This window comes from Empidonax traillii, unplaced genomic scaffold, assembly GCF_003031625.1.
Source record: "Empidonax traillii isolate 1590-97213 ecotype Southwest subspecies unplaced genomic scaffold, ASM303162v1 scaffold1060:size1239554, whole genome shotgun sequence".
NCBI lineage: Eukaryota > Metazoa > Chordata > Aves > Passeriformes > Tyrannidae > Empidonax > Empidonax traillii.
Genome location: NW_020956253.1, coordinates 398,338 through 425,254, shown reverse-complemented (window position 1 = coordinate 425,254; position 26,917 = coordinate 398,338). Strand labels below are relative to the sequence as shown.

The 26,917-nt window shown below is 45.6% G+C and overlaps 1 protein-coding gene across 14 annotated transcripts in view; it reads right to left on the bottom strand.

The window, feature by feature from the left end:
• Positions 1 to 1,897: 1,897 nt before the first annotated feature.
• HMBOX1 (homeobox containing 1) overlaps positions 1,898 to 26,917 on the bottom strand; it is a 107,541-nt gene continuing 82,521 nt past the window's right edge. Inside the window, exons 7-12 of one of the 14 annotated variants that reach the window (XM_027904458.1) lie at positions 10,914 to 10,996; positions 8,507 to 8,602; positions 6,993 to 7,087; positions 6,713 to 6,844; positions 6,004 to 6,084; positions 3,665 to 3,763 (exon numbers count right to left, since the gene is read on the bottom strand). In XM_027904458.1, the coding sequence (XP_027760259.1) occupies positions 6,040 to 6,084; positions 6,713 to 6,844; positions 6,993 to 7,087; positions 8,507 to 8,602; positions 10,914 to 10,996 (451 nt within the window). In that variant the 3' untranslated portion in view covers positions 3,665 to 3,763; positions 6,004 to 6,039. Of the gene's footprint in view, positions 3,764 to 6,003; positions 6,085 to 6,712; positions 6,845 to 6,992; positions 7,088 to 8,506; positions 8,603 to 10,913; positions 10,997 to 26,917 lie in introns of all 14 variants that reach the window. The other 13 variants (XM_027904459.1, XM_027904449.1, XM_027904452.1 and 10 more) reach the window with 13 other exon arrangements.

Sequence of the window (26,917 nt, the reverse complement as noted above, 5' to 3'; positions counted from 1 at the left end):
AAATAATTTCTTCTCTATTCACAGAACAAAAAGGTAGATCTGGTCTGCCACCAGACCCACTTCAAGGGAACCCACATGAGGAACAAACTGCATAACTCCAGACTGGCTACAACAAACCACAACTGAACTGCAATGCTATAAAAATGAGGCTTAATTTCCAAGGAAGTGCAGAGACAGAAAGACAAAGAAGAATCCCATAACATGGGAAAAACCCAGAAGAAAGGCTCAGTTCCAGGAGACACTCTCCACCAGTTCTTTCACTTACTCCAGATCACGTTCACTTCTCCTGGTACCATCACACCAGCACCTGTTCCACCATGGCTAATTAATGTCAAACCAAAAGGTGATCCAACAACTGCAAACTGCTCACTGTGGTCTTCCAAAAAGAAGGAAACAGCCTTGCACAAACACCCTGGGAACAGCTGAGGTCTCGACTCCTGCCTCGTACCTCTCGATGCACAAAGAAAAGCCAAAGCAGACAGAAACACCCAACGACTGACACCACAGAACCAAGTGTCTGATTCCCCAGTTATTTGTTACTTCCTTTTGGTAGGATGATGATGTGGGAAAGCAGAAAACTGGGATTTTACCAGGAAGCTGCAGCCAAGGAGGATCTGCCCCTCTCTCCAGTCACTCACCAGGGGATTGTTTACCTGTTTAACCTTCAGAGAGGGTGTTGGTGCATTGTGTCAGCGGCTTCCTGACAGCGACAAACGCAACTAAGACCAGATAATTCTACATTTGATGGGACAGACACACAGTTCCAGCGGTGTTACTCTGATCCTGCATCACATGAACCTTTAGTTGGGATAAACAAGTCCTAATGCTATTTTCATACTCCCCTATTGCTTTAAAAAGGCAACGCCTCAAACAATGACTCTTTTTTTCTTTTACAGATACTATAGTAAGCAATATTTCTTTCAAAATTGCAGCTGTCCAACACTTTGAGTCTGTTCTTTTTAAAATGAAACAGCCAGAACAAATGGTGGTGGCAAGCCCAACGTAAAGGGGTCATCGATTATTAAAATCTCCTTACTATAAATCGTGGATGTTGCTTGTCAGCTGGGTGTGTGACTGTGGAATGAATAAGTAGGTAAAATTCCACTAAGGCTCGAGTTTGCTCGATCATTCTGCTGTGCAAAAATAGAAATAAAAGCTCTCCCCGTCCTTTCACTCCTTAGTACCAAAACATTCACACGGAGCAGTAAGAGAAGAACTGCAGTGGTGCAACGTTGCTGATCCCAGTCCTGCCTTTCCTGAGTCCGCCCTGGTGCTACTTATGAATTTGCCTACTGGAGAAATGCAATAAAACAGGGGAAAAAAAAAAAAAAAAAAGACGGTTTCATTCTGCTTCAGTGATCTATATCCAAGGAAAAGCACATAAATTTTCCAATGAAATCCGTAAGTGAGAGTCGAGGCCAAGCCCTACCTATATATCTTCAAAGGTACAGAGACAAAGAGGTGCCAACCCGGTGCCCTCTGAAAGCACAAAATCTCCTCCCCACTCGGGTCAGCAGTTTTTCCCCAGATGAGCAGATGTAAAGCTGATCTGGTCAGCCTGTGCCTGGAGGGGTTTGGGCTGGCCAAAAACCTGCTGAGCAGCCACATTTTAGGGTTCCACGATGCTCTCTGAGAGCTCGGAGTGAGGAAGGGATGAGCACAAGGCGAGTTAAGAGCAACTGCCCTTCGTTCCCTCTGCCTCCAAAGCGGGAGAGAAAAGGGAAGCCCATCCCTCAGGACTGAGCTGTTCTCCTCTTTTTTTGTTTTCTTTTGTTTTTTTTTTAAGCTGTTCCCACATAAACTGGGAAGATAAAACGGAATGTCGAGGAAACCCTGTGGAGATTTTTATACACCTCTCGTACAAAAATTTCCACGGGTTTAATTTTTTTTTTTTTTCCTTGTAAACGTTTTTTTTTTTCCTTGCCCGTCTCTAACACTTCCCGTGCTGTTTCCATCAAAATGTTTCCTCTTACCGGCAGCAACATATCATTTTATCAGGATGCCAGGAGATCATTTCCACACAATGCTAGCAGATGTAATTTTCTTAGATGCACACACAGTTCATCATTTAGATACTAAGATGACAAGGTGATCGCAGGGTGACTCTGCAATGCAAGTCTGCTGTTTGGTATTTGGAATTCTCAAATGATAAAAAAAAGACTTATCAAATATAAATATCTTTAAGAAAAAAGTAACAAAAGTGCTACATATGATCAAGGAAAACAATTCCATTAGTTCCTGCTACTTAAAGTAGGTTTGCTTTACAAATATTACCACATCCATTTATCAGTATGGCTTCCAATTATTAATTAAATTGCTCGTAGCAGTATAGCTTTCTCACACCTTAACAAAGACAGAGTAAAGAGAACACAAAACATTCACACCCCATTTCTCAGGTAAGAGATCCTCCTGCCTCTAAACAAACAAAATTAAGTTCATATTTAGGAGAATATTTATGCTCTGACGGTTTTCTCTAGCAAAGGTCAGGTGTCAAAAGTTCTCCAATAACCTTTCAGGCTACTCAGGACGTAGGCATTGGGTTACACAGACGTGTAAAAAATCCACTCACCCATTTTTATGCCCTTAACAACCTTCCTGGAAAACATTGCTTTCGAAAGTGGCAAAGTGGAGAGGGGAGGAGGGCGGGGACAGAGAAGGCGAGAGGAGGAATAAAAGGTGAAATAGTTAATGACAGATCAATAAGAGTCTAGACCTCTTCTGAGCAGGCACTGCCAGCCATGCCAAAAAGGAATAGTGGTTCTGAGAAGTGGACTGTTGTCCATTAGACATTCAGCTCATTTGTCATTTGATCCCAGGCTGGGCTTCAAACCCATGGTCCCAGAGGCAGAAGGCAGCACTTCTCCACTAAGCCACGCAGCTTGTGAGAGCAGAGGATGTCTGTGTTGAATGTGTGAAACGCCAACCGAAAATGTGGGAATGTGTTTCCAATGGACATTCTCAGCACAGCACCCAAAAGTAGATCAAGTCACTGTAATGACCAGTGAGGCACGGCTTATTGCAGCTGGAAATCATTTATTCCCAGGCTGAAGTGGGGGTTCTAAGTGTTCTTTTTACTCTCTGTTGATGCTCCCAGTGTGGTGTCCATCGACCCTGTGCCACTACCTCAGCTTGCATCCTTTCAGTCTCAGGGAAGGGAAAGCGTACGGACTATTGTTTCAACACGACCTCTACGGTTATCCAAGATTTTTTTTTTTAAGTGTAGCCTAAGACTTGGAATCGAGGGCTGTCTAAAATACCTGGAAGCACTTTGAATGCTAAGACAGAGCAGCAAGATTTTTTTGTTTGTTTGTTTGCTTTTTTTGTGTGTTTTTTTTTGTTGTTTTTTTTTGTTTTTTTGTTTTTTTTTCTCTAGCCACTTGGGGCCGGGAGAGGGGAGGTTGGTTGGTTGATTGATTATTTATTGGGAATTAATACTGAGAGAGTATATGCAAAGGCTGAGGGCACCATGCCATCTTCACAGAACAAGACCCTAACAGCTAAACTGACGTACAAGAAACTGCAAAGTTATACTGTAAGAACACATATTAAGGACCGAGGAAAGTCTGCTAAGGTGCTACGTCTAAAACTAAGTTACTTCTTGCTTTGACCCTCCCCTCTCTTCGTATCAGTCGTCGTCGAGAGCCTCTGTCTTGATCTCGTTGGCTCCTTGCCGGGCCAGCGCCAGGATGGTGTGGTTGACTGCTGCCATCTCCACGGCTAAGGAAATGGGGTCTTGGTGGTCACTATGGCTAGTGCTGTCATCCTGGGAATGTGGGAAGGAGGAGAGAGAAGCGGGGTTATTCCACAGGCAGGAAATCGGGGTGGGGGTAACACCGGTGCGTCCAGCAAGGAGCTGCGGGGCGGGGGGGACTGCTGGTTATGGGGGGAGGAAGCGAATTTACAAAGTGGGTTTAGGATTGGTTTTTCCCTCACTGTGCAGACAAAGGAGTGGGGGACCCAGCTTCCAAAGGAAATATTAGATTATAAAGTTAGGAGCGATGCACAAAGTCAAGAAACCAAATGAAGACAGGAATCATGAGGCACTGCACAAATTCATGGCTGTATTTGGAACAGACCGTTCTGGTCACCCCAAGGGCATCCCTGCCCGTGGCAGGGGGTTGGAACAAGAGGAGCTTTAAGGTCCCTTCCAACCCAAACCACTCTGGGGTTTCTCTTTAGAAGCCACAACAGAACTTGAACAGGCAGAGAGAAGAACATCCCAGGGGAAGAGGCAGGAGGTGGCTTCTTCACAAGGAGAGGCCAAACAGACTCAGGTCCTCCAGTTTGGGAAAGAAACGGCTGATGGTTGATACGGTAAAGGTTTATGACAAATAACTGGGAAATAGAGAACAGTTGTTCATGGTTTCTTTATGATTTCATAAGCAAAGGCACCCATTGGAACGTGTTCCAAAGCACTGCTTCACTTATCACAGTTCAGTTTGGGATTCACTCATTTTTAAGGTCAGACAGAAGTGAAAATGGTTTTAAAAAGCAGGGGTTAAAAAAACATCCAGGGAAAATTAGCCTACTAAAAAGCAGGGAAAACGAAAGTGGATGCATTGCCTGGCTCAGGAAGCCTCTCAAAACAACTGACTCCCACAAGCTCAAAGCTGCTAAAATAAAGTAATTCTAGATGTACTTTAAAAGGATTTTTTTCTTTAAATATTACTACTGACCTTGCTCAGAGCCAGGATACAAACCCAGCCTAACCCAGTATCCTGTGAAGACACTGAATTCGCACAGGTATAAGGAAAAAGATGCTGAAAAACTCCTGGGAAACAAAGGGAATGACTGTGGGGGACTAGAACCACCATAATTCAAATAGGGAACTTGGGGTAAAATCATGTTTTCCCCTCTTTAAAACAGGGTACTAATAGTCATCACACTGTGATCTTGCCAGTTTTATAATTATTGTTAATTACAGAAAGGAAATGATACACATTTCTCAGTTTCCCAACAGCCTTTAAGAGGTGAACTTGTGAGATTTAAAATTTAAAGTGTGCATAAGGTATCTTTAAATGAAGATGACGGATGGCAAATGTTGAGGAGGACAAAAAAACCACCAGGATTTGGTAAAATCCTGAGGTTATTTAAAAGAATGCATTAATTTACAACAGGTGTCTGGTAAACACTGTGATGTGCACACACCATAAGGGCCTCTCAGTAATCTGCAGAAATACAGAGCCCTTAATTCTGGAGTTTTAGGCACTTTGTTAGAATTTGAATGAACTTTGTCTCTTAAATTTTATGAGAGTTTCAGTGTTGTTGTGGAAAACCGAATTTCTGGTTTTAACAGCTCAGGGATGTTAAATGGTCATCAGGAGAACTTCCATTTAATCCTCTTTGCTGCTAATGCCCAATTACAGCTCACTGAGGAGCCCAGCCAGATTACTGAGAAATGTCATTTTTAAGGCCTCTAAACAAAGATCTTTAAATGTTAATAACCAATTTATCACTCTTTTCAAAGTATTCTGATTAACGCACGGAAGAAAAACACAGCTGGGGAGTTTACACCACGTTCCACCTCAGCGTTCCAGTCCTCTTTCTGACTGACAGGGAATTAATCTGTGCTCAGGGCACTTTCTAAATATTTCATGACAGTCACAGAGCAGCTTCCAGAGCCAGAAAAGTTGGTTCCACCAAATCTGCTGGTGATGACCTATAAAGAGGGCCTTAATACCCATCAGCAGCAGAGCAGCTGGGGATGCCTGTGCCAGATATTCCTCGTCCTGGGCCACAGCCAAGTGTGTGAGGGACTCATTCCAGGACACTCAAGCAGCAATTACACTCCACCAGCAGCTTTTGGAGAGGGAGAGTTGCTTAACTATCCCCCAGAAGAGTCAGTGGGAAGTGATGTGCCCACCCCAGGCGCTGGGGCAGCAAGGAATCATCTCATCTCAAAATTAAGAGAGGAAACTGGTGGAGTCCAGTGGTGCCAAGCACACACAGCCCTGGGGGGGGTTTGGCCAACACTGAAGGAAAAATGGGAAGGGGGTGCAATACCTGTCAGGAAGGTGTGTGAAGGAAGGGTCACCAACTTTAGGGTAGGTGAGGGCTCAGAGTGCGGGAGGGGGTATTCTTTTGCTAGAGAATTTAAAAAAGAAGTTGCTGTCAAGGGTTAAAAACAACCAAGAAAAGAGAGAATAGGCAAGAATTAAAATTCAAAAACGAACCAAAAAAAAAAAAAGACAGGTAATAAGCAAACAATCCAAATAGTGGCACATTGCTGCAGAACAACAGGGAACAGGCCAAATAAAGCTCAGACTTCAGTTAATCAAATCCTTTCCCCCCCACCCTTCACCCTTTGTCTGTCAGTGTCTTAGGGATGGATCCTGAGATGCTCCTGAAAGGTTCCCCCCCTGAGGGAGCTCAGGACCTTCCAGGAGGGTACTCAGTGCTCACTGTCCTGCTGGGGAAGGCTGACACAGGGAATATAAAGTGCCCTGGGTGCGGTGTCTGGGGTCAGATCAGCAGCTCACAAGTTAGAGCTGGAGCCCAAGTTAGAACAGAAAACTGGGCGCCTCTTGCACCTATTCTTTATTTCTGCAAGAATTGCCCAGTTTTCAGGGAAGCTTGTTGGTGCCTGATCTACAGGAGCAACTGTTTAGGACCTGTACAATCTCCCGAGGGAGGGTGACAATAACAGAGCCAAGGAGGGCACACGGTGTGGTGGGCACTGGGTGAGCTGACACTCTCCCCACGTGTATCATACACTGCATGTGGTGTGAGGGGTGTAACTTGCTTGTTTGGAGCAGATCCTCCTGTCTTCTTCTACCTTCTCTGCTTCTCGGCCTCCCTCTGAACATCTTCCCTCCTCCTCCCCGTTGCGGACTTGCCAAGTGTCCTGTGGGGAGGCAACAAATCCACGGGGGGTGAACGCTGGACACTCACCCTTCCCCCACCAAAATGACACAAAACCAAATGAAAAACAAGAGATCCTTTTCAAAGGGTCAAGGGCCTCTTCAGGTGAGAGTGAATCTCCTGGTTCTCACCTGCTCTGAGTAGTCATTGCCATCCACGTCGTCGCTGTTAGAATGACCTCCTGGGCTCTGTACATCTATTCCATGGCTCTCCAGGATTGCTGCTTCTTCGAAAAAAGCAAATGGATCCCTAATTTATCTGATGCATTGGGGTAATTTAAAGTAACCAGGTGGTTTTGTTTTTTTTTTTTCCCAAGGAGTTGGAATAACTGGAGGAACAGAGTTAGCCTCTTCCTCTTCAGTGTTTGGGAGCACATGCACAAACACAGTTTTGCCTGAAATTCTTCCCTGCCCAATGAACAGATTTGTTTGAGAGTGAGAATCCTTGTTTTCCAGCCAGTCCTATTAGAAATTAGCTTGATTTCTAATGTACTGGAGTGGCAAAGGCATTCCCTGTAGCTCTTCCCTCACACTTTGGACTGGCAGGACTTGAGGGGGGGCAGGGAGGGTCTGCAAAGAGATGGAGGAAATTTTGAAGGCACTTAAGGGATTTAAAAACACACACATGCATCTTCCAGTAGGATCCATGCATCTAAAGCTCCCTCTGGTTCTTTCAAATCTCTTTCCAGTCCTTCTGCCCAAACAGTACAGACACAACTCCCACTCCACCCACCCTGGGCTGAGTTTGATAATTTATTCCCCCCAGTCTCTTCTAGAAGCAATTTCTCATTAAAAAAAAAAAAAAATCAGGTTAAATGTCAGTAATGCATTAAATGATGCAAAAAGAATTTTTTTCTTATGCAGAAAAAAAGCAAAAATACAGAGCATTTGAAATAAATAAAAATCCTGGTAATAGGCAGGTATGGATCTCTGTTCATCCATATGCTGCAAAATTAACTCTGCATAAAGTAAGGGCATAAAATTTGGCATGAATGGCAGAAGACTGTGGAATCCTGGCCACTGAGGTGAGTTTATTCTCCTTGGAAAGTCTTTTCCACATTAGAAGGTCTCCTTCTTACAAGTTCAGAGTCACTTCTGATTTCCTTATGATCAGCTTCTCACACTAAAAACCTGCAGGGTTCACTCTGAAGTGACTTTTGTTTTATCCTGATCATCAAGAAAAAAATATTACTTTGTTCCAGCCACTTGTCACTGTGGAAAAACTTTGGAAAGCTGGAAGGAGCAGAGGTATAACCAGAATAAACAGCATGGCAAGGCTGTGAACCCACTAACGTCTCAGTCTCCCTTATTCACAATTTTGAGGTCCTATTTTAGATTTTCTGGGTACCCAAAGGAGCCTGAGCTCCTCCTGAAATACAACTCCAACCACACACTTCTCCCTTTGCTTTTTAAAGCTGATCTTCCAGCAGAACTCTGTAACAGCACCGCTTTCCCTGCGCTGACGACGGGGACTCCACAAATCCAACTCCTGCGCGTATTCCACGAAAAAATCTGGACCAGCAAGAGGCTGATTCTCATAATTCCTCCCCATTTCCACAGGGACTGTCAGAAGGCCCATATTCTGATGTAATTGTCACCTCTCCCAACAAGCCCAGCCCCTGCAAAGAGGCTCTGTGATACATTACCGATATTGGCTCTCCTCTTGATCTCCTTCCTCCTGTTGGCAAACCAGTTGTACACCTTGAGGGAGGTGACTCGCTCCAAATCCGACAACTTTTTTCCTAGGGAAGGAACAGAAATAAAAATAAAAGGCCCTCAGATATTTGTCCCCCCTCCTCCCCATCCCTGGAAGTACCCAAGGCCAGGTTGGAGGGCGCCTGGAGCAAGTTAGGAGAGTGGGAGGTGTCCCTGCTCCGTGGCAGGGCGTTGGAATGAGATGGGCTTTAATGTCCCTTCCAACTCAAACCATTCTGTGATTTTCCAGGAGATAAACCCCTGAAACACAGACAGCACTGAAAAGTTATTGTAACAGAGAATAAAGTGAATTTTATGTGAATCAAAGTCCTGTGTGTGTCCAGGTGTTACAACACTAAATGCCAAATATCTCTTTAAAAACAAAAAAAGCCTTTCTTTTTTCTTCTTTCTTTTTTTTTTTTTTTTTTTTTTTTAATATCTGAAATACAGGAATTTGTTTGAAGCTTCAACCAAGTGCAGAGGTGTGGGAGAAGGGAGGGCTGCTTTTCTAGTTCGACCACGAAACTGGGATTCCAAAACCTCCAATTCAATTCACAGCCCTGCCACAAACCCCCTTTCCCTTGGGCTCCTTCTCTTCCCCTGTGCCACGAGGATACAGTTCAATGACGTGCTTTCTTCGGCAGAAAAATGAAGGAAGAGATTTTTTTTTTTTTGTCACTCCCCTGCAATCTGCTTTCCTTTCTCTCAACCCCCAGCGCTCATCACACCCTTTCCCAGTTGTGCCAGGACACTCATGATCTCTTGGGAGAATGGGGGGGGGTGGATGTTGGAAACCACATCACTGGATTTTTAACACTTAAACCAGCAAAAAAAATTCCTGACGACCACAAGGGAGCTGTGGAAAACTACTCCTTTTTTCTGGTCATCAGTATAAAAGAGGGGAGACTTGGAAGGATTCAGCATCACATCATGGAAATCTCTTCAGTTGGCCTTGTCCCTGTATCAAATACTCCACGTTGCTGCATCCTCAGTCCTCTGCAGCCTCCTTAGGGATGAGACTCCCCTGCTTCTGACTCTTTCTCCAAGTTTATTTTGTTCAGCATACAAAGCACCTGTGTAATTGCAGCAATCTGCACACTAAAGTGAGTTAGGAGAGATGAGACAAGTGAAAGAAAGAAAGATCTGGAACCTGATAGCTGTGCTGGTGCCTAATTCTCTACATCAGCACCGCTGACTGTATTTCACTGCTCCTGAAACAGGACTGTGTTTCAGCAGCTTGTTCCAAGCCGCTCCACAAACCAGCAGGAATCAAATCCCAACCTCTTTGGTGCTCTACCCAATACATCTTTCTGCTCCCACAGCCAAAAGACAAGAGCAAACACATAAAAGCTGCCAGAAGGGAAATTTTCAGTAGGTATTAAGAAAAAGTTCTTTGCCATGAGAGTGCTCAACCTTGAGGAACAGGGGCCAGAGGCAGGAAAATCTCCAGTTTTGGAGAACCTGAATGAGGAAAAGCTGGTCCTGCCTGACCAGATGATCTCCAGAGGTCACTTCCAGCCTAAACTGGTCTGATTCTGTGCTATCCTGGGACTGTCCCATCAACCTGAAAGGACAACGAGGTGGGGATCACTCTCTTCTCCCAGGTAACATGGGGTGGGACGGCAGGAAAATGCCCTCAAATCCCCCCAGGAGAGGTTCAGGTTGGATATTGGGAACTATTTCTTCAGCAAAAGGGTTGTCCAGCCCTGGCACAGATGCCCAGGGCAGGGGTGGAATCCCCATCCCTGGAGGGATTTCAAATCCCTGTGGATGTGGCACTTGGGGACACGGACCAGTGGTGGCCTTGGCAGTGCTGGGGGGAATGGTTGGACTGGAGGGGACTCAGAGGGTTTTTCCATCCTAAATAATTCTGTGATTTCATGTTCATGACTCAGGCCTCAGCTTCCCGTTCATTAATTTTTATTCTGGTTATATAAAATCTAAATATATCCAAAACACCAGGTCTGACATCTATGTAAATGTTTGGTTAGCAAACCTAAGCAAAGGCAGGTGCATCCACTAACACCACAATGAATATTCATGCTCCTCTCCCGGTCTGACTTCTCCAGGAACAGGGAAAATGCAGTTTGTTGACCCAAATAAAAGGTCCTCAATAAATACCCACCTTCTAATCCGAGATCCCTGCCTGGAAGCTGTGAAGAAAACTGAAAGCCAGGCAAGATGAGCTCCTTTCAAGGACCTGCCGTGTATCAGGTCGGACTCGACGATCTTGGCAGGTCTTTTCACACTAAACAATTCTATGCTTTTTAAGTCTGATCTCCTGCAAACGTCAGTCTGAACCCAGGGTGTTGAAATCAAATTGCTTTTTTGGGAAGGACACCAGGAGCAGCTCCTCACCTGGTTTCTGGATAACTGCATTACAGGCATTGGCAATTTCTTCTCTCTTTGCCTCGTCTGGGTATTGATTCTCATTGAAGTAACTGCAAGGAGGGGAAAAAAAAAACACCACTTTTTTTTTTTTCAGAAATCAGAGCGTGAAAGTTCCAAAGCAGCTCCACTAAGAGGTGTCAACTGCGAATTTATACACCAGTCCTAGAGAGGTACCCCAGATACAGTAAATTTTATGAATAACATCAGCTTGCACTTGCATCCCCATGGAGTGGAGGAAACTTCCCAAATAAATTAATATGAACTCAGCATGTGCAGTGTCACCTCAGCATTTGGAGATACAACAAATTAAGACAATTCCATGGATATCAGAGTCAAGACAGTGAAGCACCATGTCCTGGACACGACAAACCTTGGTCTTTGGTTATTATCTTTTTTTTACTCCACCTTAGGAAGAAGGATTCACAAATCTGGTGAAAATAAATGTTCACCATTTATTTTTGATCCCTGGGTTAATATATCCACATCCATACATACTTATCCACATGTATTACCCACAGACACACAAATACTGCAATACTTCAGACAGCTACGTGGAGATGGCACAAAATTACACAGGAAGATTTCCAGAGTCAGGTTATTTTTTTCCCTCAGAACACCACACTGAGTACAGCACATTTCCAACAGCATTTTTCTCCAGAATAATTGTGATTTTTATTGTACTTTATGCGCAGTAAACATCCCACAGAAGTTAAAACTGTTTCCTCTTTCACTCCATTTAACTGCTTTACAAATTTTAATGAATTGATTTACATTCTACAGAGCTTATCAGATCTGCATTAAAAAACCAACAAAACGTCCTGTTTACTTCAATGGACTCTGATAATCACACCATAAGCAGGGACTACTACTGGGGTTTTTTCCTGTAGGTTATCCATAATATACATAACACTTAATATATAACACATAATCCCAGGAATTCTTTTATCAGCTTTGATCAGCAGCAGGTTCAGCTGTTGGACAGCTGCTCCAGATTGGAAAATAAGATATTCCCTTTAATTGTCGATCACTTGGTAGCAGGAGATTCAGGCATATTGAGGCAATTATTATTTTCCATGCTCATATTCCACCCTTCCAGTGGATTGGCCCCAGCCCAGTCACTTTCTATGGAAATCTGGATTCTGTTCCACACAGCAACTGCTTCTGTCCCACTTTCTGAACACTCACTTTGGATTTCAGGCACTGCTTCTTCATCCCACTGCTCCCAGGGTTATTTACACTCCCAGCTATGCCCACAAACAGGGGACTATTCCAGACTTGCTACTCAGTAAGAGAAATCCCACATCAGCCCCGTGAGTTGCTGCATTTAATGCACTTCCAGGGGATCTGCTGGCTTAGGGAGCAAATGGAACCACAGGGATAGTTCCATTTCTCTAAATAAATGGAATAGTCCCACCTTCTCTAAATGAAGGGCAGCTCATGTCCACAGACCCACGTGGGCCTTGGAGGCAACACATTCCCACAGGAACGGCCACTGCTCCCTCCCTGCACCGCTGAGCTGCGCTTAGGGAGGGAATTTGGAGGCTGGCACAGGTTGCCCAGAGAAGCTGTAGATGCCCCTGGATCCCTGGAAGTGTCCAAGGCCAGGTTGGACGGGGCTTGGAGCAACCTGGGCTAGTGGAAGGTGTCAGGGTTGGAACTGGATGGGCTTTAAGGTCCCCTCCAACCCAAACCATTCTGGGATTCTGTGATAAAGGACAATCAGAATCCATTTAGAGGGATTTTTATGGAAGCTGGGGATGTGATTCAGAGTGAACCCCCTTGTTTCCTAAACACCTTCTCAGAGTGGAGCTGGATGAGGCCGGATCCAGTCTTGGGCTCTGGAGCCAGGCTGGGAGAGCTGGGGGGGTTCACCTGGAGAAGAGAAGAATCCAGGGAGACCTTGAAGCCCCTTCCAGAGCCTAAAGGGGCTCCAGGAGAGCTGGAGAGGGACTGGGGACAAGGGATGGAGGGACAGGACACAGGGAATGGCTTCCCACTGCCAGAGGGCAGGGAGAGATGGGAGATTGGGAAGGAATTGCTGGCTGTGAGGGTGGTGAGGCCCTGGCACAGGTTGCCCAGAGAAGCTGTGGCTGCCCCTGGATCCCTGGAAGTGTCCAAGGCCAGGTTTGCTCTAAAGGATTGGGAGCTTGCTGAAGGTGTAAGAGTTGAGAGCTTGTCAGCCAGCACTGCTGAGACCTGGGGCTTGTTGTTGGAGGTGGGAACTTGTTAAGATTTTGTTAAAGTTATTTGTAAAATCTGAGAACTTGCCAGGCAACGCTTCTACTACTACACAAGGGGACAGTGGCTGGAATTAAGGTGACTATCTAATAAAAGGATGAGTTCCCTGACACATGGACTGGTGTCTTTGTTCAACCAGATGAGACTTCGTAACAAACATCACACCCTCTGGACATGGTCGTTTTTTAAAGCACATTCTCCCCTCTTCCATATCAATCATCCTTCCATGATGTCAGCCTTTGAAGTGACTGAAGCGTGGGTCTATCCTAAAGTGCAAATTTCTGTTCAAAGGGGTCGTGCTCTGCACAAAGGTGCATTTTCTGGAGGATGAAAAACTTGGGAAACGGAGCAGAAAATGCTTTTTCCAGCAGTCAGTGATGGAACAGAAGCTCAGGATCCCAGTTCAGCTGCCTCATGCCAGAATCTCAGCTCTCACACCTACTGAGCATTCCACTGTCTGCCCAGAGCCAAGAATTATTTCCTCTTGGAAGTGCTGTGGGATAAAGGGAACATCAAGACATCACAGCTGAAAGCTGCTGTACTATTATTTACATGGATATACTGCATGACCTCGGGTCCTAATCATGAATCCAGGTCAACACCACGTGTACAAAAATCAGCTCAGCCCATTTTGGGAGCCACAACAGCAGTTTTATGGACTCCCTTTGCTGAACAGAGAAGTTGTGGAGTCTCCTTCTCTGGAGATGTTCAAACCCCACCTGGACGTGATCCCGTGCAACCTGTTCTAGTGAACCTGCTTTAGCAGGGAAACTGGACCTGATGATTCCAGGGGTCCTTTCCAACCCCAACCATTCTCTGAAGGTTATTTATTTCACTTATAGGTACCTGGCAAAAGCCAAGAGCAAACACCACAAAAGAAACCCCATAAAATTAGAAAACCTGGTGGATCTACATGAAGATGCCCTAAAAGCAGAAGGTGAAGCCCTGACATCATCACATATTATGTCTCTACATCATTTGTGGTCACAAAGCTGCTGGACAACGCCTAATATTTATGGAAAAACTTGCAAAACACATAAAATTAAGAATCAGTTTATACTTGAAGTGCCCTTTCTGATGTTGATGCAAGAACCTGAGAGACCAATTAATGCAGCAAAGACAACACAAGAGCCCTGAGTGATCCTCCTCTTGGCACATAACTCAACACCGTCCCTTTTGCAAGCCTCAGCCAGGCTCTCCCTGGCACCAGCAAAGCAGCTCATGTTTTCCAACCACAACAAAACTTAAGCTCACACTTACAGTTCCCTGGGATAACAGGAAATGTCCCTGTGATGGAACTAACTTCCAGAACTGGGCAAAGAACGAGGCCCCTCTGCTGGCAAAGGAGGAAGTTTTGTGCAGTCCAATCATTTTTGTGATTTAGGAACATCTTACAACTGAAGTAAAACCTACCTGATTAGATCAAGATGCATTTTTTTTTTGATATTCTGAGACACTTTTCTTCAAATTCTAAGGCAAATCTCTTCTCTAAACGTTTTTACAAGATAAACATTATTCCCATTTGAAACTGTAAATCCCTGCTCTACGAAACCACAGCAAAAATCTGAGAAGTTTTCAGGCAGCTCCTGTGGTCAGTAAGATGTTTTCATGGATATCCCAAAAAAGGAAGCTGGGAAGGCACTTTCCAGACTGGTTTGGGTTGGAAGGGACCTTAAGGATCATCCAGTTCCACCCCCTGCCATGGGCAGGGACACCTTCCACTAGCCCAGGTTGCTCATCACTGACTATTCTGTTTGCTCATGGAGAATTTGTGAAAACTCTGTGGCTTTTTTGACTACAGTTCTTCTAGCAGGCAGTAAATTAATTAATCTGCCTCCAGTTCTCTTTCTTATCAGCCAGGTAGACAGGGGAAGAATGCAGGATGTCTGAATTTCTCTTCACAGCTACAAACCTCAGCCTGTTCACAGTCTGAAAAGTTCCTGAAAGCTACAGATGAAAAATCTGAAGAGATATGAACTTAAAAGGAAGGGGGAAAAAAAAAAAAGAGCAGGCACAACTAACTCTGCAAAGGCACACTGCTTTCTAGACAAAGGGCAGCTGTCAGCTGAATACCTTCCATGAAGAAACCAAATGATCTCTTTTGTAGAAAATGACAGTGGAGGATTAAAATGAAAAGTGGCCAAATAATTTACATGAGATGAGAATCCAGATGATGGTAAAGAATGTAGATATCCTTGAAGCGGTTTCATTTCAATAACACTGAAGCCCAGAAAAATTGCAGATTCAGAGAAACCCTCTTTTCTTTCAGGGATAATGTGCTTAGGACAATGATGGAGAGGGAATCCATCTCAGCCCCAGGCTCTGTAATGGAAGCAAACACCTCCCCCCCCCCCCCAATCTTTTCCAAGGTGCCCCTCTCTGAATTCCTGCAGGAGCTGCCAATCTTTCTTTCTGTTGCTTCTGTTCTCCAGGCTGAGGTATCAGATGCATTAAGCACGTTCCTGATAATCCACAGTGGAAGTTTTGCTGGTTTGGGATCAGCTCTGCAAGTGCCAGGGAAGGGTCTGGAACAACCTGAGCTATGGAGTGTTGGAAGGATGGGCGGGTTTGGAGCTTTTCCAACCAGAGAAACCCCCCGGAACGGATCCAAGGACCCCAAGCTGGGGAAATGCTTAGCTCACAGCACGACACAGTGGTTAAAAGCTGCCAAGGGGGAGAGGTTCAAATGCGTTGCAGGGTAACAATTTACGTCAGTGGCACTCTCAGGTGAGCTCACGCAGGTGTGTGGACACACTGATCATTTACCTTGCAAATAACGGGAGGCAGGACACGCAGATGGGTGTTTATTGACCAGCAGCAGATGTGCTGCAGGCTCAGGCCCTCACAGAACTCTGTGTCTGCATCCCTGGGTTTCCACTTCCATCCATGTGGGAGTTTCACCTCCAAGTGAAACATCCCAGCACTCTTGTTGGGATCCCAGACAGAATCACGGAATGGTTTGGGTGGGAAGGGACCTTAAAGCTCATCTAACTCCACCCCCTGCCATGGGCAGGGGCACCTCCCGCTATCCCAGGTTGCTCCAAGCCCCGTCCAACCTGGCCTGGGACACTTCCAGGGCTGGGAAGTCCATCCTCCCTGACACTCAGGCTGCAGTCCAGCCTACCAGAATTCAAGCACAGACCGAAAGAACGATCCCATCCTCTCCTTCGTTCCCTTGCTGTGGGAACGTTTTCTGCCCGGCTGCTTCCCTGGTCCAGCTCCCCACCCGTGCCAAGAGCAGCAGTTGTGCAGCCAAGGGAGGCAGGAGATGGTTGGAACAGGCAGCTGGGATCAGCTCCTCCCACAGCAGCTCCTACACATCCTCCTCGACTGATGTTGGAAGCGAAGCCTGAGTGACGGGCTCCAGGGATGGAGGGAAAAACGGATCTGCCCATTTTCCCCAGCTGACCCCTGCTGATGAACAGAAGATCCTGCTGTCCCCAGGAACGGAGCTCCCCTGCCAAACCCTCTGCTGTCTGAAAATACACAAGAGTCCAAGCTGCTCCTTTATCTCTGATAAGATGCCTGTAATTCCAGCTCCCTATCCAGTTTCCCTCCAAAGGGTTCCTCTGCTTTCCACTGACAAGTCACAGAGACCACTCAGTTACCTATTTATCTCTCATTAGCAGATTTATCAGCCCAGTATCACCCAGCAGCCAGAGGTCACTGTTTGAGTCTTTTGTGGCTTTTAACAGAACTATTATTCAGGCTGTCAAATCAATGGAAATATTTCTGAAGTTGGTCTGTCATCTGTGCCTCAGATCTTATCTCCACGTGGCACGAGACAGACTGTCAGAGGAGTGACATTCAAAGCATAATCTCATCAGAAAGTGTAATGACTAGTTTGTTTCCCAGTAAATACTGGCCAAGAATATCCCCAATGCCATTTCCAGAGAGGTCAGCAGATGACACCATCCATTCCACCTACTGATATTTCTACAGATCCTGTAATAACGACAGGGGTGTCAACTGAAGAGTTCACCCCACGATATAAAGTCATTTCTATTTTTGACAGCAAAATTAAAGCTTCAGAGATAACCCTCTGCACAGATAAAACTCTGATGGAGCTGAGAACTACCCCGAAGGCACCGTCCCCTCCTTCCCCCAGGACTGCAGAACAACCAGGCAAGGCTGGCAAGTGCAGCTCTCTGGATGCCAAAGGACAACTTCAGTTTGGCCATTTTTCTGCAGCAAAACAAACCTAAGAGCAAACCCCCAGCCCAGAAAACTCCCCCTGCTGAACACGGTGGCTACAGCTCTGCTGTTTTAATCCCTTAGCTAATGGATTCCATAATTCCATGGAGAAACCACCTGACCATCTTCTACATCTCTGACCAGGGGTTTGTCAGCTATTCCTGGCATTAAGCCCAGATCTTCTGTTTGACCTGCAGAGATATCCAGTCCCTACACGAAAAACTGGGGGTTTATCCGATGTAGAATCTTTACCACAACTTATAAATCCCCCTCTGGAACTAACCTGTAAAAATCCTCAGCTTTTTTTAAAACCTGTATCTCGTTCCCAGCTTGAGCTTTCAAGCCCGAGGTATTGCCAGGGACAGCAGAGTTTTTAAGCCTCTCATTGAAGGAAATGTTTCATTCCTGTACTTCTTTTCATGGCAAGTGCAAATCTGGAGGGGATCAACAGGAGTGGATCACTTAGAGCCCCAGACATACATAAACTGTAATTATTTGCCACGTCAGGATGTGTTTGTGTGTGTGAATTCCACAGTCAGGTCAGTCAGCGCGCATAAAAAACCTCACACAACAGAGCTGGCTCTCTTCTGGTTTTACAAATCAGCGCCTAAACTCCAAGACAATCATTTTACTGCTGCTTCTTAGCAGGAATCTACTCCACAACGTAGATTAAAGTGCCAAAAATACACCTTGCACTGGAGTGGAGAAGCTCCATGACCTTCAAAGCTAATGCAACAACAAGGTTTTCATTTTTAAACGTCACTTTCTCAGGATTTTGACAGCGCTCTCAAGGACCACAATCCCATCAAGCTGTTAACATTATCCTGAAATTTGTTTTAAAAACAGAATTAATTGATAATGGCTCTGAAAGCCTCATAACTTGCGGGAGATAATCTGTGCCTCCTAATCTCCAGCACCCCACTGTCGAGATAATTAACAATTAAAAAAAAAAAAAAAAAAAAAGAATAGCTGAGACATCGGAGGTGGTGATTTACCCTTCCTCGTAATTGGATTTGGTGATAAGAGTATTTCTGAAATGACACAACAGGCCCCTTCTGAAGAGAGAGATGTGGAGTTTGGAGCAATTTGGAGCACGCAGGTACCTCCTGCTTTAAGGCACCTCGAAGGCCCTGACAGCAGGCAACAGCTAAGATTTGGACTATCCTTAAATTCAGAGGCATCACAGGCTCCCCAAAGTCAACAGAGTTCACTGAACTGTTCCTGAAACAAAAGGAAAAGGGGAATTTTTTTTTTTTTGAAGCCAGCAAGAAAGCAAAACGTCAGGGCCACGGGAACGTGAGAATTGTTCTGTAATATTTCAACAAGAGGTTGGTGTGAGCCAACAGCACCTTCAAAGCTCTTCCTAACAAGGCATCCAAGCATGAATAATGGGATCTCTTCCTCTCTTTTATTTACTGGGAATATTTAAATTGAGACCTAGAGGCTCCAGGGATATTTATGTGCATTAAATCCTCTGGACTCCAGTGATTGATAAACAAGGCCTTTATGAAAACAACTGTGGAGCAAACATCTCATCTTCATTTTTTTGACTCGGGGCAGGGGAATTTTAGTTATTTTAGTGGCGTCCTCTGCATTATCTGGTTCTCACAAGGCCAGCAGAGCTCAGGCAGGGTCAGCCCGTGGATGAAACATCTCCCAGCTGATGAGGCCCTGCAGAAAACCCGCTGGGAAGGGCTGTTGGTGACCCACCATTCCAGCCAGAGGTCCCCTAATCAACACTGTGGTTAGCAGAGAGAGATACCATCAGCAGGACCAACAGAGGATTCCAAGGCTTTATATGGCAACATGAACAAACAGCAAAACTTGGATTTGACAATGCTCAACCCAAACTCTCCTTTCCTGCCCTCCTGGAGGAAGTTTTACACTCATCACAGCCAGAACTCAGTTTTCAGCTCGTCTAAAGTTAAGTATTCCCAGAATAACAGCAATTCCTTGCCTCAAAATTGTGCTTTAATGGGAAGTTTTGCACTGGATAACAAAAAATGTGTGTGCATAACATCAGCAAGGTCCCTCAGGTTGTTCTTAGTTAAGTCTCAGTGAGGTCTTGTATTCCAAAATTTTACAGTCCTCCAGGCTGGGAAATTTGGAATCTCCCTTTGTCCTAAGCCACCAGGAGGGGAAAACTCCCAGTCCTGAGATTTGTGACAAAGCTTAGCTTGAGCTGACAGCTTCCAACAACATCACCAGCATTTCCCCTCAAAGATCCACGAGTTTCTATTTTCAATTTCCAGGCTTGGACCGGACTCGGCTCAGCTCAAAGTGCACTGACAGTCACCCCTGCTGCTGCATTTCCAGAAAAGGGAGGATCCCACAGGATTCCAAAGGCAAATTCCTGTAGGATATCCAGCACCTGAAGTCAAGAGGCTCAGGATCAAATCTGATTTTGGGCTCATTACGTATATTTTTGATGCCTGGTTCCCTCAAGATCTGGGCTAGAACTGTAATCCCATTAATTGCTGCACAGACAGAAAGCAGGAAAAGGTATTTAATTTTTTAATATCAATCTATTGTCTGCCTTGCAACCTGAACACAACACAACAGATGGATATGAGCAACTGAGAATGAGAAATAATGAATGAACACGGGCCAGCAATGCCAGTTGATTAAACCACTCCGGTGCCAAGACCAACTTCCTGGGGTTCTTTGCAGACAACACAGCAAAGGAGGAGATTTAAGGGAAGTTTTAAGCCATCAGGTGCCTCTGGGATCCTTGAAGAGCCCTTCTCAGGTCTGGCAGCAGCAACATCTTGTCAATTATTTTTATTTATTTCCTAGAGACTATTCGGTGGCCATTCACCATCCATAGGGAGGAAACAGCTGGGTTTATTATCCAACTTTTTACATTTTTCTTGGGTGCCTATAGGAGTGTGAATTACCTCAGAAATACTAAGCTCCAAGGACTACAAAAGGTTATTTTCATTTACCAACACCACCCCTGCTTTGTGTTTCAAGACTGCTTTCCATACCCAGACCCTCAATTCCTCCAAAAGTCTTCTGGAATTGTCTGCTTTCATCTTTAATCCTACTAGTAGAACCTCCAGGTTGAAGAGCAGCAAAGTTAAGAGATACAGACCCAAGAAAGCAGCCACAGAGCTGAGAAATCAACCCACAGCTCCCGACTCCAAGATTTGTGTCCCCTCCGTGGTTTTTTGCCACGTCCTTCCTCTGAAGTGTCCCTGTCACCCTCCAGATCAGCCAAGTCCCCTTGGAACAGTCCTTTTGGGAGGCCTGACTTGGACAGTGCTGCTCCCCAAACAAGCTGAGGAGTTGCTGACTGTATGTCTAGAAAAACCAATTATTCCTGTCGTTTTTGGGCTCCAGGGGAAGTATTTGATGAAGCGACAAACGGGAAATGATTCGTAATTTTGGAAAAGACAAAGGTGAGTACAACCATGAGACAGGGTAGGAAGAAACATACAACCAAAAAGGGCAATAAAAAATGAAACTCATGGCCTGGAGGGCAGTGATCAGTGATACTCCCCCAGTATCATCTTTGGAGTACCTGCAGAAGGGAAAACACTTGATGATCTCGACACCAAGTGTGCAGGTGGCAGCGAAATCTGCTGAGGACAAAGGCAGAAGCCACGTCAGTGCAGTGAACTGAAGCACCATAAAAAGTAAGGGACAATCCTGAGGGCAGGAACTAAAAGAGAAATGTCATGGTGCAGCTTCCAAGGTCACCCACTATGGGAGCAACAGCTCCACAGACACAGAAGGATCATCAGCTGGAAAGACTCTTTTCTGTGAAGGGTCCTGAGACCAAAAGGTGAAGTGCCATAAAAACACCAAAAAGGCAAAGAGTGACAGAGCTGAGGTTGCTGCTGTTCCCAATCCAGAAGGAAAAGCAGAAGAAAAAGCATTTAAAAAAGCATTCTCCTATGGAGCCAGGCTGGGAGAGCTGGGGGGGTTCACCTGGAGAAGGGAAGGATCCAGGGAGAGCTTGGAGTCCCTTCCAGAGCCTAAAAGGGCTCCAGAAGAGCTGGAGAGGGACTGAGGACAAGTCATGGAAAGACAGGACACAGGGAATGGCTTCCCAGTGCCAGAGGGCAGGGTTAGAGGGGAGATTGGGAAGGAATTGCTGGTTGTGAGGGTGGGGAGGGGCTGGGCTGGAATTCCCAGAGAAGCTGTGGCTGCCCCTGGATCCCTGGAAATGTTCCAGGCCAGGTTGGACGGGGCTTGGAGCAACCTGGAATAGTGGAAGGTGTCAGGGTTGGAACTGGATAAGCTTTAAGACCTCTCCCAGTCCAAACCATTCTGGGATTCTGTGCTACTCTGTCCTTGTCCAAGAGCCTGCTGGGCAGCCACCCCCCATCAACCTGTTGTGCCCTTGGCTGTATTCGCCTCAGAGATTGAGAATTTAATCAGATTTTGAAAAGGATATAATAAAGGCTCAGTGAAAGCTGAACGTGAAGCTGGAAGTCTCAGTCCAATGTTCCTGCCCAAGGGGCATTTAGAAACTGAAAAAACACCAGCCTATGTACATAATGAGCAACAAATCAGATGACTTTTTCTACATATTGTGTACTTATATGCTCTATTTTCTCAATCTTCTTTTCTTTATAAGGAAATCATATTAAAAAAAAACCCTCTTTGGATCAGGTCCACGTCTTCTATTCTGTTGATGGAGTCCCTCACAAACAGCACAGTATTCAAAACAGATTAAAACTTACGTGTGTTCCAAAGAAAAATCAGCCATAAAAAAGGTCAGTTGTGCTACCCTGGATCACCAAAAAAAAAAAAAAAATTAAAAAAGGAATAAAAAACAGTCTAGGATGTGGCAGTGACTTCTGCGGGTAAAGCCCACACGGTTCTCTGAGAGAACATTCTTTTTAGTCTCTTTAAAGTGCTCCACAGCCTGACCAAGGAGCCCATAAATACATGATGCAACACACTTAAGGAGTTTTACTCAGGAATTTTCCTCCCTCACTTCTCCTTGTAATTACTCTGTTTATTACTTGTACAAAGACCTCACATCTGTTACTGGATGGCAGAGAATTTCCTCTCACTGAGGTAGGTTTGGACTGTGTTCAGAGAGGAGCTGCAGTGAGAGGCAGCAGGAACACTCTGCACAGTTCCAGAAACCAGGAACAGGCTCCTGGATCCTCCTTGCTGACAGCTGGATGCAGCACAGGCAGAGGACAGAAGGTGCCAACCTGATCCCTGATTCCTTCTGAATGCTTTCCAGATCCCCCAGGATTTCATTCCGGAATTCGCTCCAGTGGGTTCTTCCATGGGTGAAGTTACAGGTCAGGTGGATCCTGCTGTGAGGGACGACTGTTCCTTCAGCAGAACTTGGACCTGGATGGCCCAATATCCCATCTAACCCTGCTCTCTCCTTCAGTTTAAGGCCATTCCCTGTGTCCTGTCCCTCCATTCCTTGTCCCCAGTCCCTCTCCAGCTCTCCTGGAGCCCCTTTAGGTTCTGGAAGGGGCTCCAAGCTCTCCCTGGATCCTTCTCTTCTCCAGGCTGGACATCCCCAGCTCTCCCAGCCTGTTTTCACAGGAGAATGCTTTTCCTTCTGCTTTTCCTTCTGCTTTTCCTCCTGGATTGGGAACAGCAGCATCCCCAGCCCTGTCAAGCTTTGCCTTTTTAGTGTTTTCATTGCATTGTGTCTTTTGGTCACAGTGACTTAACAAAGTCATTATAAAACAAAGTCATTATAAAAAAATGCAGCCTGAAGGTGCCAGGGGCCACCTCACACAGCCTGTGTGTGACAAGGATGCCATGGCTCTCCCTGCCTCCTGAATTCATGGTAACAGCTAAGAAAACAGCAATTAATAACGATTAACATGAACTTTTTGTTGCTAATTCCTTCGGCATCCTTTGAACAGAGCAGTCACAGGGAGAGGAACACCAGGAAGGATTTACAGCCAGTCAAGTGCTGGCAAAGAAAAAAAAAAAAAGCTCAGTAGAGAGAGAAATCACAGCACCAGACTTACATTTTCCCAGTGTCCTTACAGCAAGCAGCATCTAGAGGTCTCAACATGATTGTGAAGAGCACTGGGCTCTGTGCATGGACAGAGCACAAGGCCCTGGCTCAGAGAAGTTGTGCCCTAAAATGACTGGCATTTACAGTTAATAACGCTCTGGAAGGTGAATTATTTACACCGGAGATAAAATAAAGCAGGTATTTTTTGAAATTCACAGAGCAACTAACACTCCCATGATTCAACTCCATGTAAGGCACATGGAAAGGAACAAATTCCAACCCCTCACACACATGACTGCATCCAAATGATTGTAATCCTTCAGGGAGGACTGCTGAAAGAAAAGATGCCCTCAGTCAATACACAAAAGTGATCAGCAAAAAAAAAAAAAAAAACAAACCCACAACCAGATGCTGGGCTGGAGGTCAGAGAACGACAGGAATAAGATTCAGCTGGTTGCATAAGCTGGAATATTCAGGCTGGAAATATGGAAATCAGTTCTGCTTGGGTCCCTGCTCACCTGCCCCGGGTCACTAAAAATTGAATGTAGGAAGAGAAAAGGTCCGGAGGAGAGTGACAATTAATATTATTAAAGGCAAGGGAAGCCTTGGCATCTTGAGAAGAGATAAGAGAGTGACTGTTAAGTTCAGAGAGGAGATAAAAGAGCAGCACACTGATAGCAGCACATGCAGCAAATGATGAGGGATAAATGCAATGTTCTGCCTTGTTCTTCCTCATGATACTCAGGCCAAAGGGACCTTGGATTTTTTAAACACATTTTAGCATTTAAAATGAAACCAGGTATAATTAGTCCTCCAGAAGGACCCTGAAGACCTTGGCAGGATTTAGAAGGAATTACATATTTATGTGAATAATAAGAATGCCCAGAGCTACAATAGCAGGATTAAAAAAAAAAAAATATACAGGATAAGAGATAAAAGCTTTTGTCCACAGCCAGACCAGCTATCCAGGTGTGAACACTGAGTATCTCAACTGGTCCTGCAGAAATGCAGGAGAACATCTGGACTAGAGAAGAATTCCCATCCCTAAACTGTGGGTTTACAGCACCAGGCAGTGCTGTTACAGGTCAGACTGACAAAGTTCCTTTTGGTAAATGTTGATTTCAGTTATTTTGACCTTGGCAGATACGAAAATTTTATCTGGAGTCTGCTGCAAGGAGCTGCCCCTCCCACAGATCATCTCTTTTTATTATTAAAAAAAAAGAGAGAGAGAACACAAAGATACAAAAAGCACAAAAAGCACCTGAGCTCTCTAGAAAAGAAAATAACTCATTAAGTGCTGGATCCTTGAGGAAACCAGAGTCTGGCGAGACTTTGGACAGACATCCTTGCATTCTGTTTTACTGCCTGCAATCTGCCCAACAACTGGGATTTGCTTACAGCTGATTAGAATAGGAAGCTTGTATATTATGCATGTCTGAGAGGGAACAGAGCTTGATCTGATGCAAAATAAGGCAGATCCTGTGTCAAGCAGAAAATGGCTGCTCTTGCATTTTATGAAGACACACAGCAGTGACCCCGAGCCAAACCACTCGAACTTTCAGGCAAGAAAAAAGATCTTTGCCCGGGTCTGAATGGCAAAGCGAACTTTGCTGGATGCCTTTGCAAAGTGCCCTCGCTCAGAGCTCAAAGCATTTCACGAGCAAGAACTGCAAAGACCCTAAAAAAAATAAAAAACAACCCCAAAAAAACCCTCACAAAAAACCCACACTCCCTGAGTCTCAAAGGACTTAATGAAGTTGAACCTCCCACTGCAAGTTGCTGACTAACAAACACCTTATGACAGAACAGAAAGAGCTGGAAAATAATGTAAAGAAATCACCTGATGTTTCCCTCTGCATTAAGATCAAGTGTCTCAGAGCCATCCTGACAGATTTCAGCTGATTTGCTCCTGAGAAATGTTCTGTAATTTCCGCAACCTGCTCAGTGCTCCACCGTTCCTGGAGCCAGGAAGCTTTTCCTAACCCAAATATTTCTTGGCAACCCAAAAGCTGGAGGATTTTTAGCACCCTGCTCACCCTTCCTTTGCCTTGGCTCACCTCCCGAGCAGGTAGGAGATATTTTACAGTGAGAACAGCGAGTCACCCAAAGGTTCAAGGACAACCCGAGGGTCAGCAGGGACAGCAGAGCACAATTCCCAGCACTCCAAACCTCCCAGCCAAGCCAAGGGAGGCGAGCAGAGCGTGGACACTGATGAGAAACTGATGTTCTGTTCCTAACAATGTACCAGCCTAATGGAAGAGGCCGAAGGACGCGACTTCCTGCTCTGCTGGCAGCTCGGGGAGGGAGAAACGCAATGAATCCCAAACTTCCATCTCCTCCGAAGCCTCGCACAGGAAACTTAGATCCCCTATGGGGCCGGTATTAAGGTTCTGCTAGAAGACATAACTAAGAGTAATGGGATAAAATTAACTAAGAAAATTTCCTAACTGGATTTCAGGAGCTAATAGAGCTCTCGTTTTCCCCAGGGAAGCCGTGGAAGCCCCGGCGCTCGGGAGAGCTGCACTAATAGAGCTTTCACCATCGGAAGGATTTCTAATAACCCGTTGTCAGGGCTGATGCTGCCCAGGGCCAGGACCATGGCCAGGACTTCATGGGCCCATCCTGGCACTGCCCTGCTGGGAACAGGGATGGAAGTGCCTCTTTGAGGAGAGTATGGTGTAGAATCATGGAATGGTTTGGGTGGGAAGGGACCTTAAAGATCAGACAGTTCCACTTCCTGTTGTGGGCAGGGACACCTTCCACTAGCCCAGGTGGCTCTAAGCCCTGTCCAACCTGGCCCTGGGACACTCCCAGGGACCCAGGGGCAGCCACAGCTTCTCTGGGAGTTCTATTTCAGTCCTTCATCACCCTCACAGGGAAGAATTCCTTCCCAATCTCCCATCTCTCCCTGCCCTCTGGCAGTGGGAAGCCATTCCCTGTGTCCTGTCCCTCCATCCCTTGTCCCCAGTCCCTCTCCAGCTCTCCTGGAGCCTCTTTAGGCTCTGGAAGGGGCTCTCAGGTCTCCCTGGATCCTTCTCTTCTCCAGGTGAACCCCCCCAGCTCTCCCAGCCTGTCTCCATAGGAGAGCTGCTCCATCCCTCTAAGGAACTCTCATGGAACTAACACATTCCTGCTCCTTGGAAAAATCAAAGGACCCTCTTCCACGATGCCAGCACAACTGCCAGTATGGCCACGCTTTTAAGAAACCAGGAGCACCCCCAACTCAAACCAAACCAAACCAAACCAGAACAAAACCAAGCAGATCAAAGAACCACCACGGAATATCTGTAACGTTTTTGTTAAACTGCCCCTTCCTTGTGCTCCCAGCTGTGCATCCTTCACCTCTGGCCCGGGGACAGCTCTGGCACCCCCTCCCTGCACAGCAAGGTGAACCAATTCAGGAAGATGCAGGGAAGGGGTGGGGGAACAAAAAGGATTTATTTTTCCTGAACTGGGCTGAACTGGCTGCTATTTCCATCAGACAAGAAACATATCTGGCACAGAGAAGGGTGGCAGGAGCAGGGAAACTGAGGAGGAGGAGGAGGAATTGAGAAGGGTGGTGAGGCAGGATAACACCTAAGGATGAGCT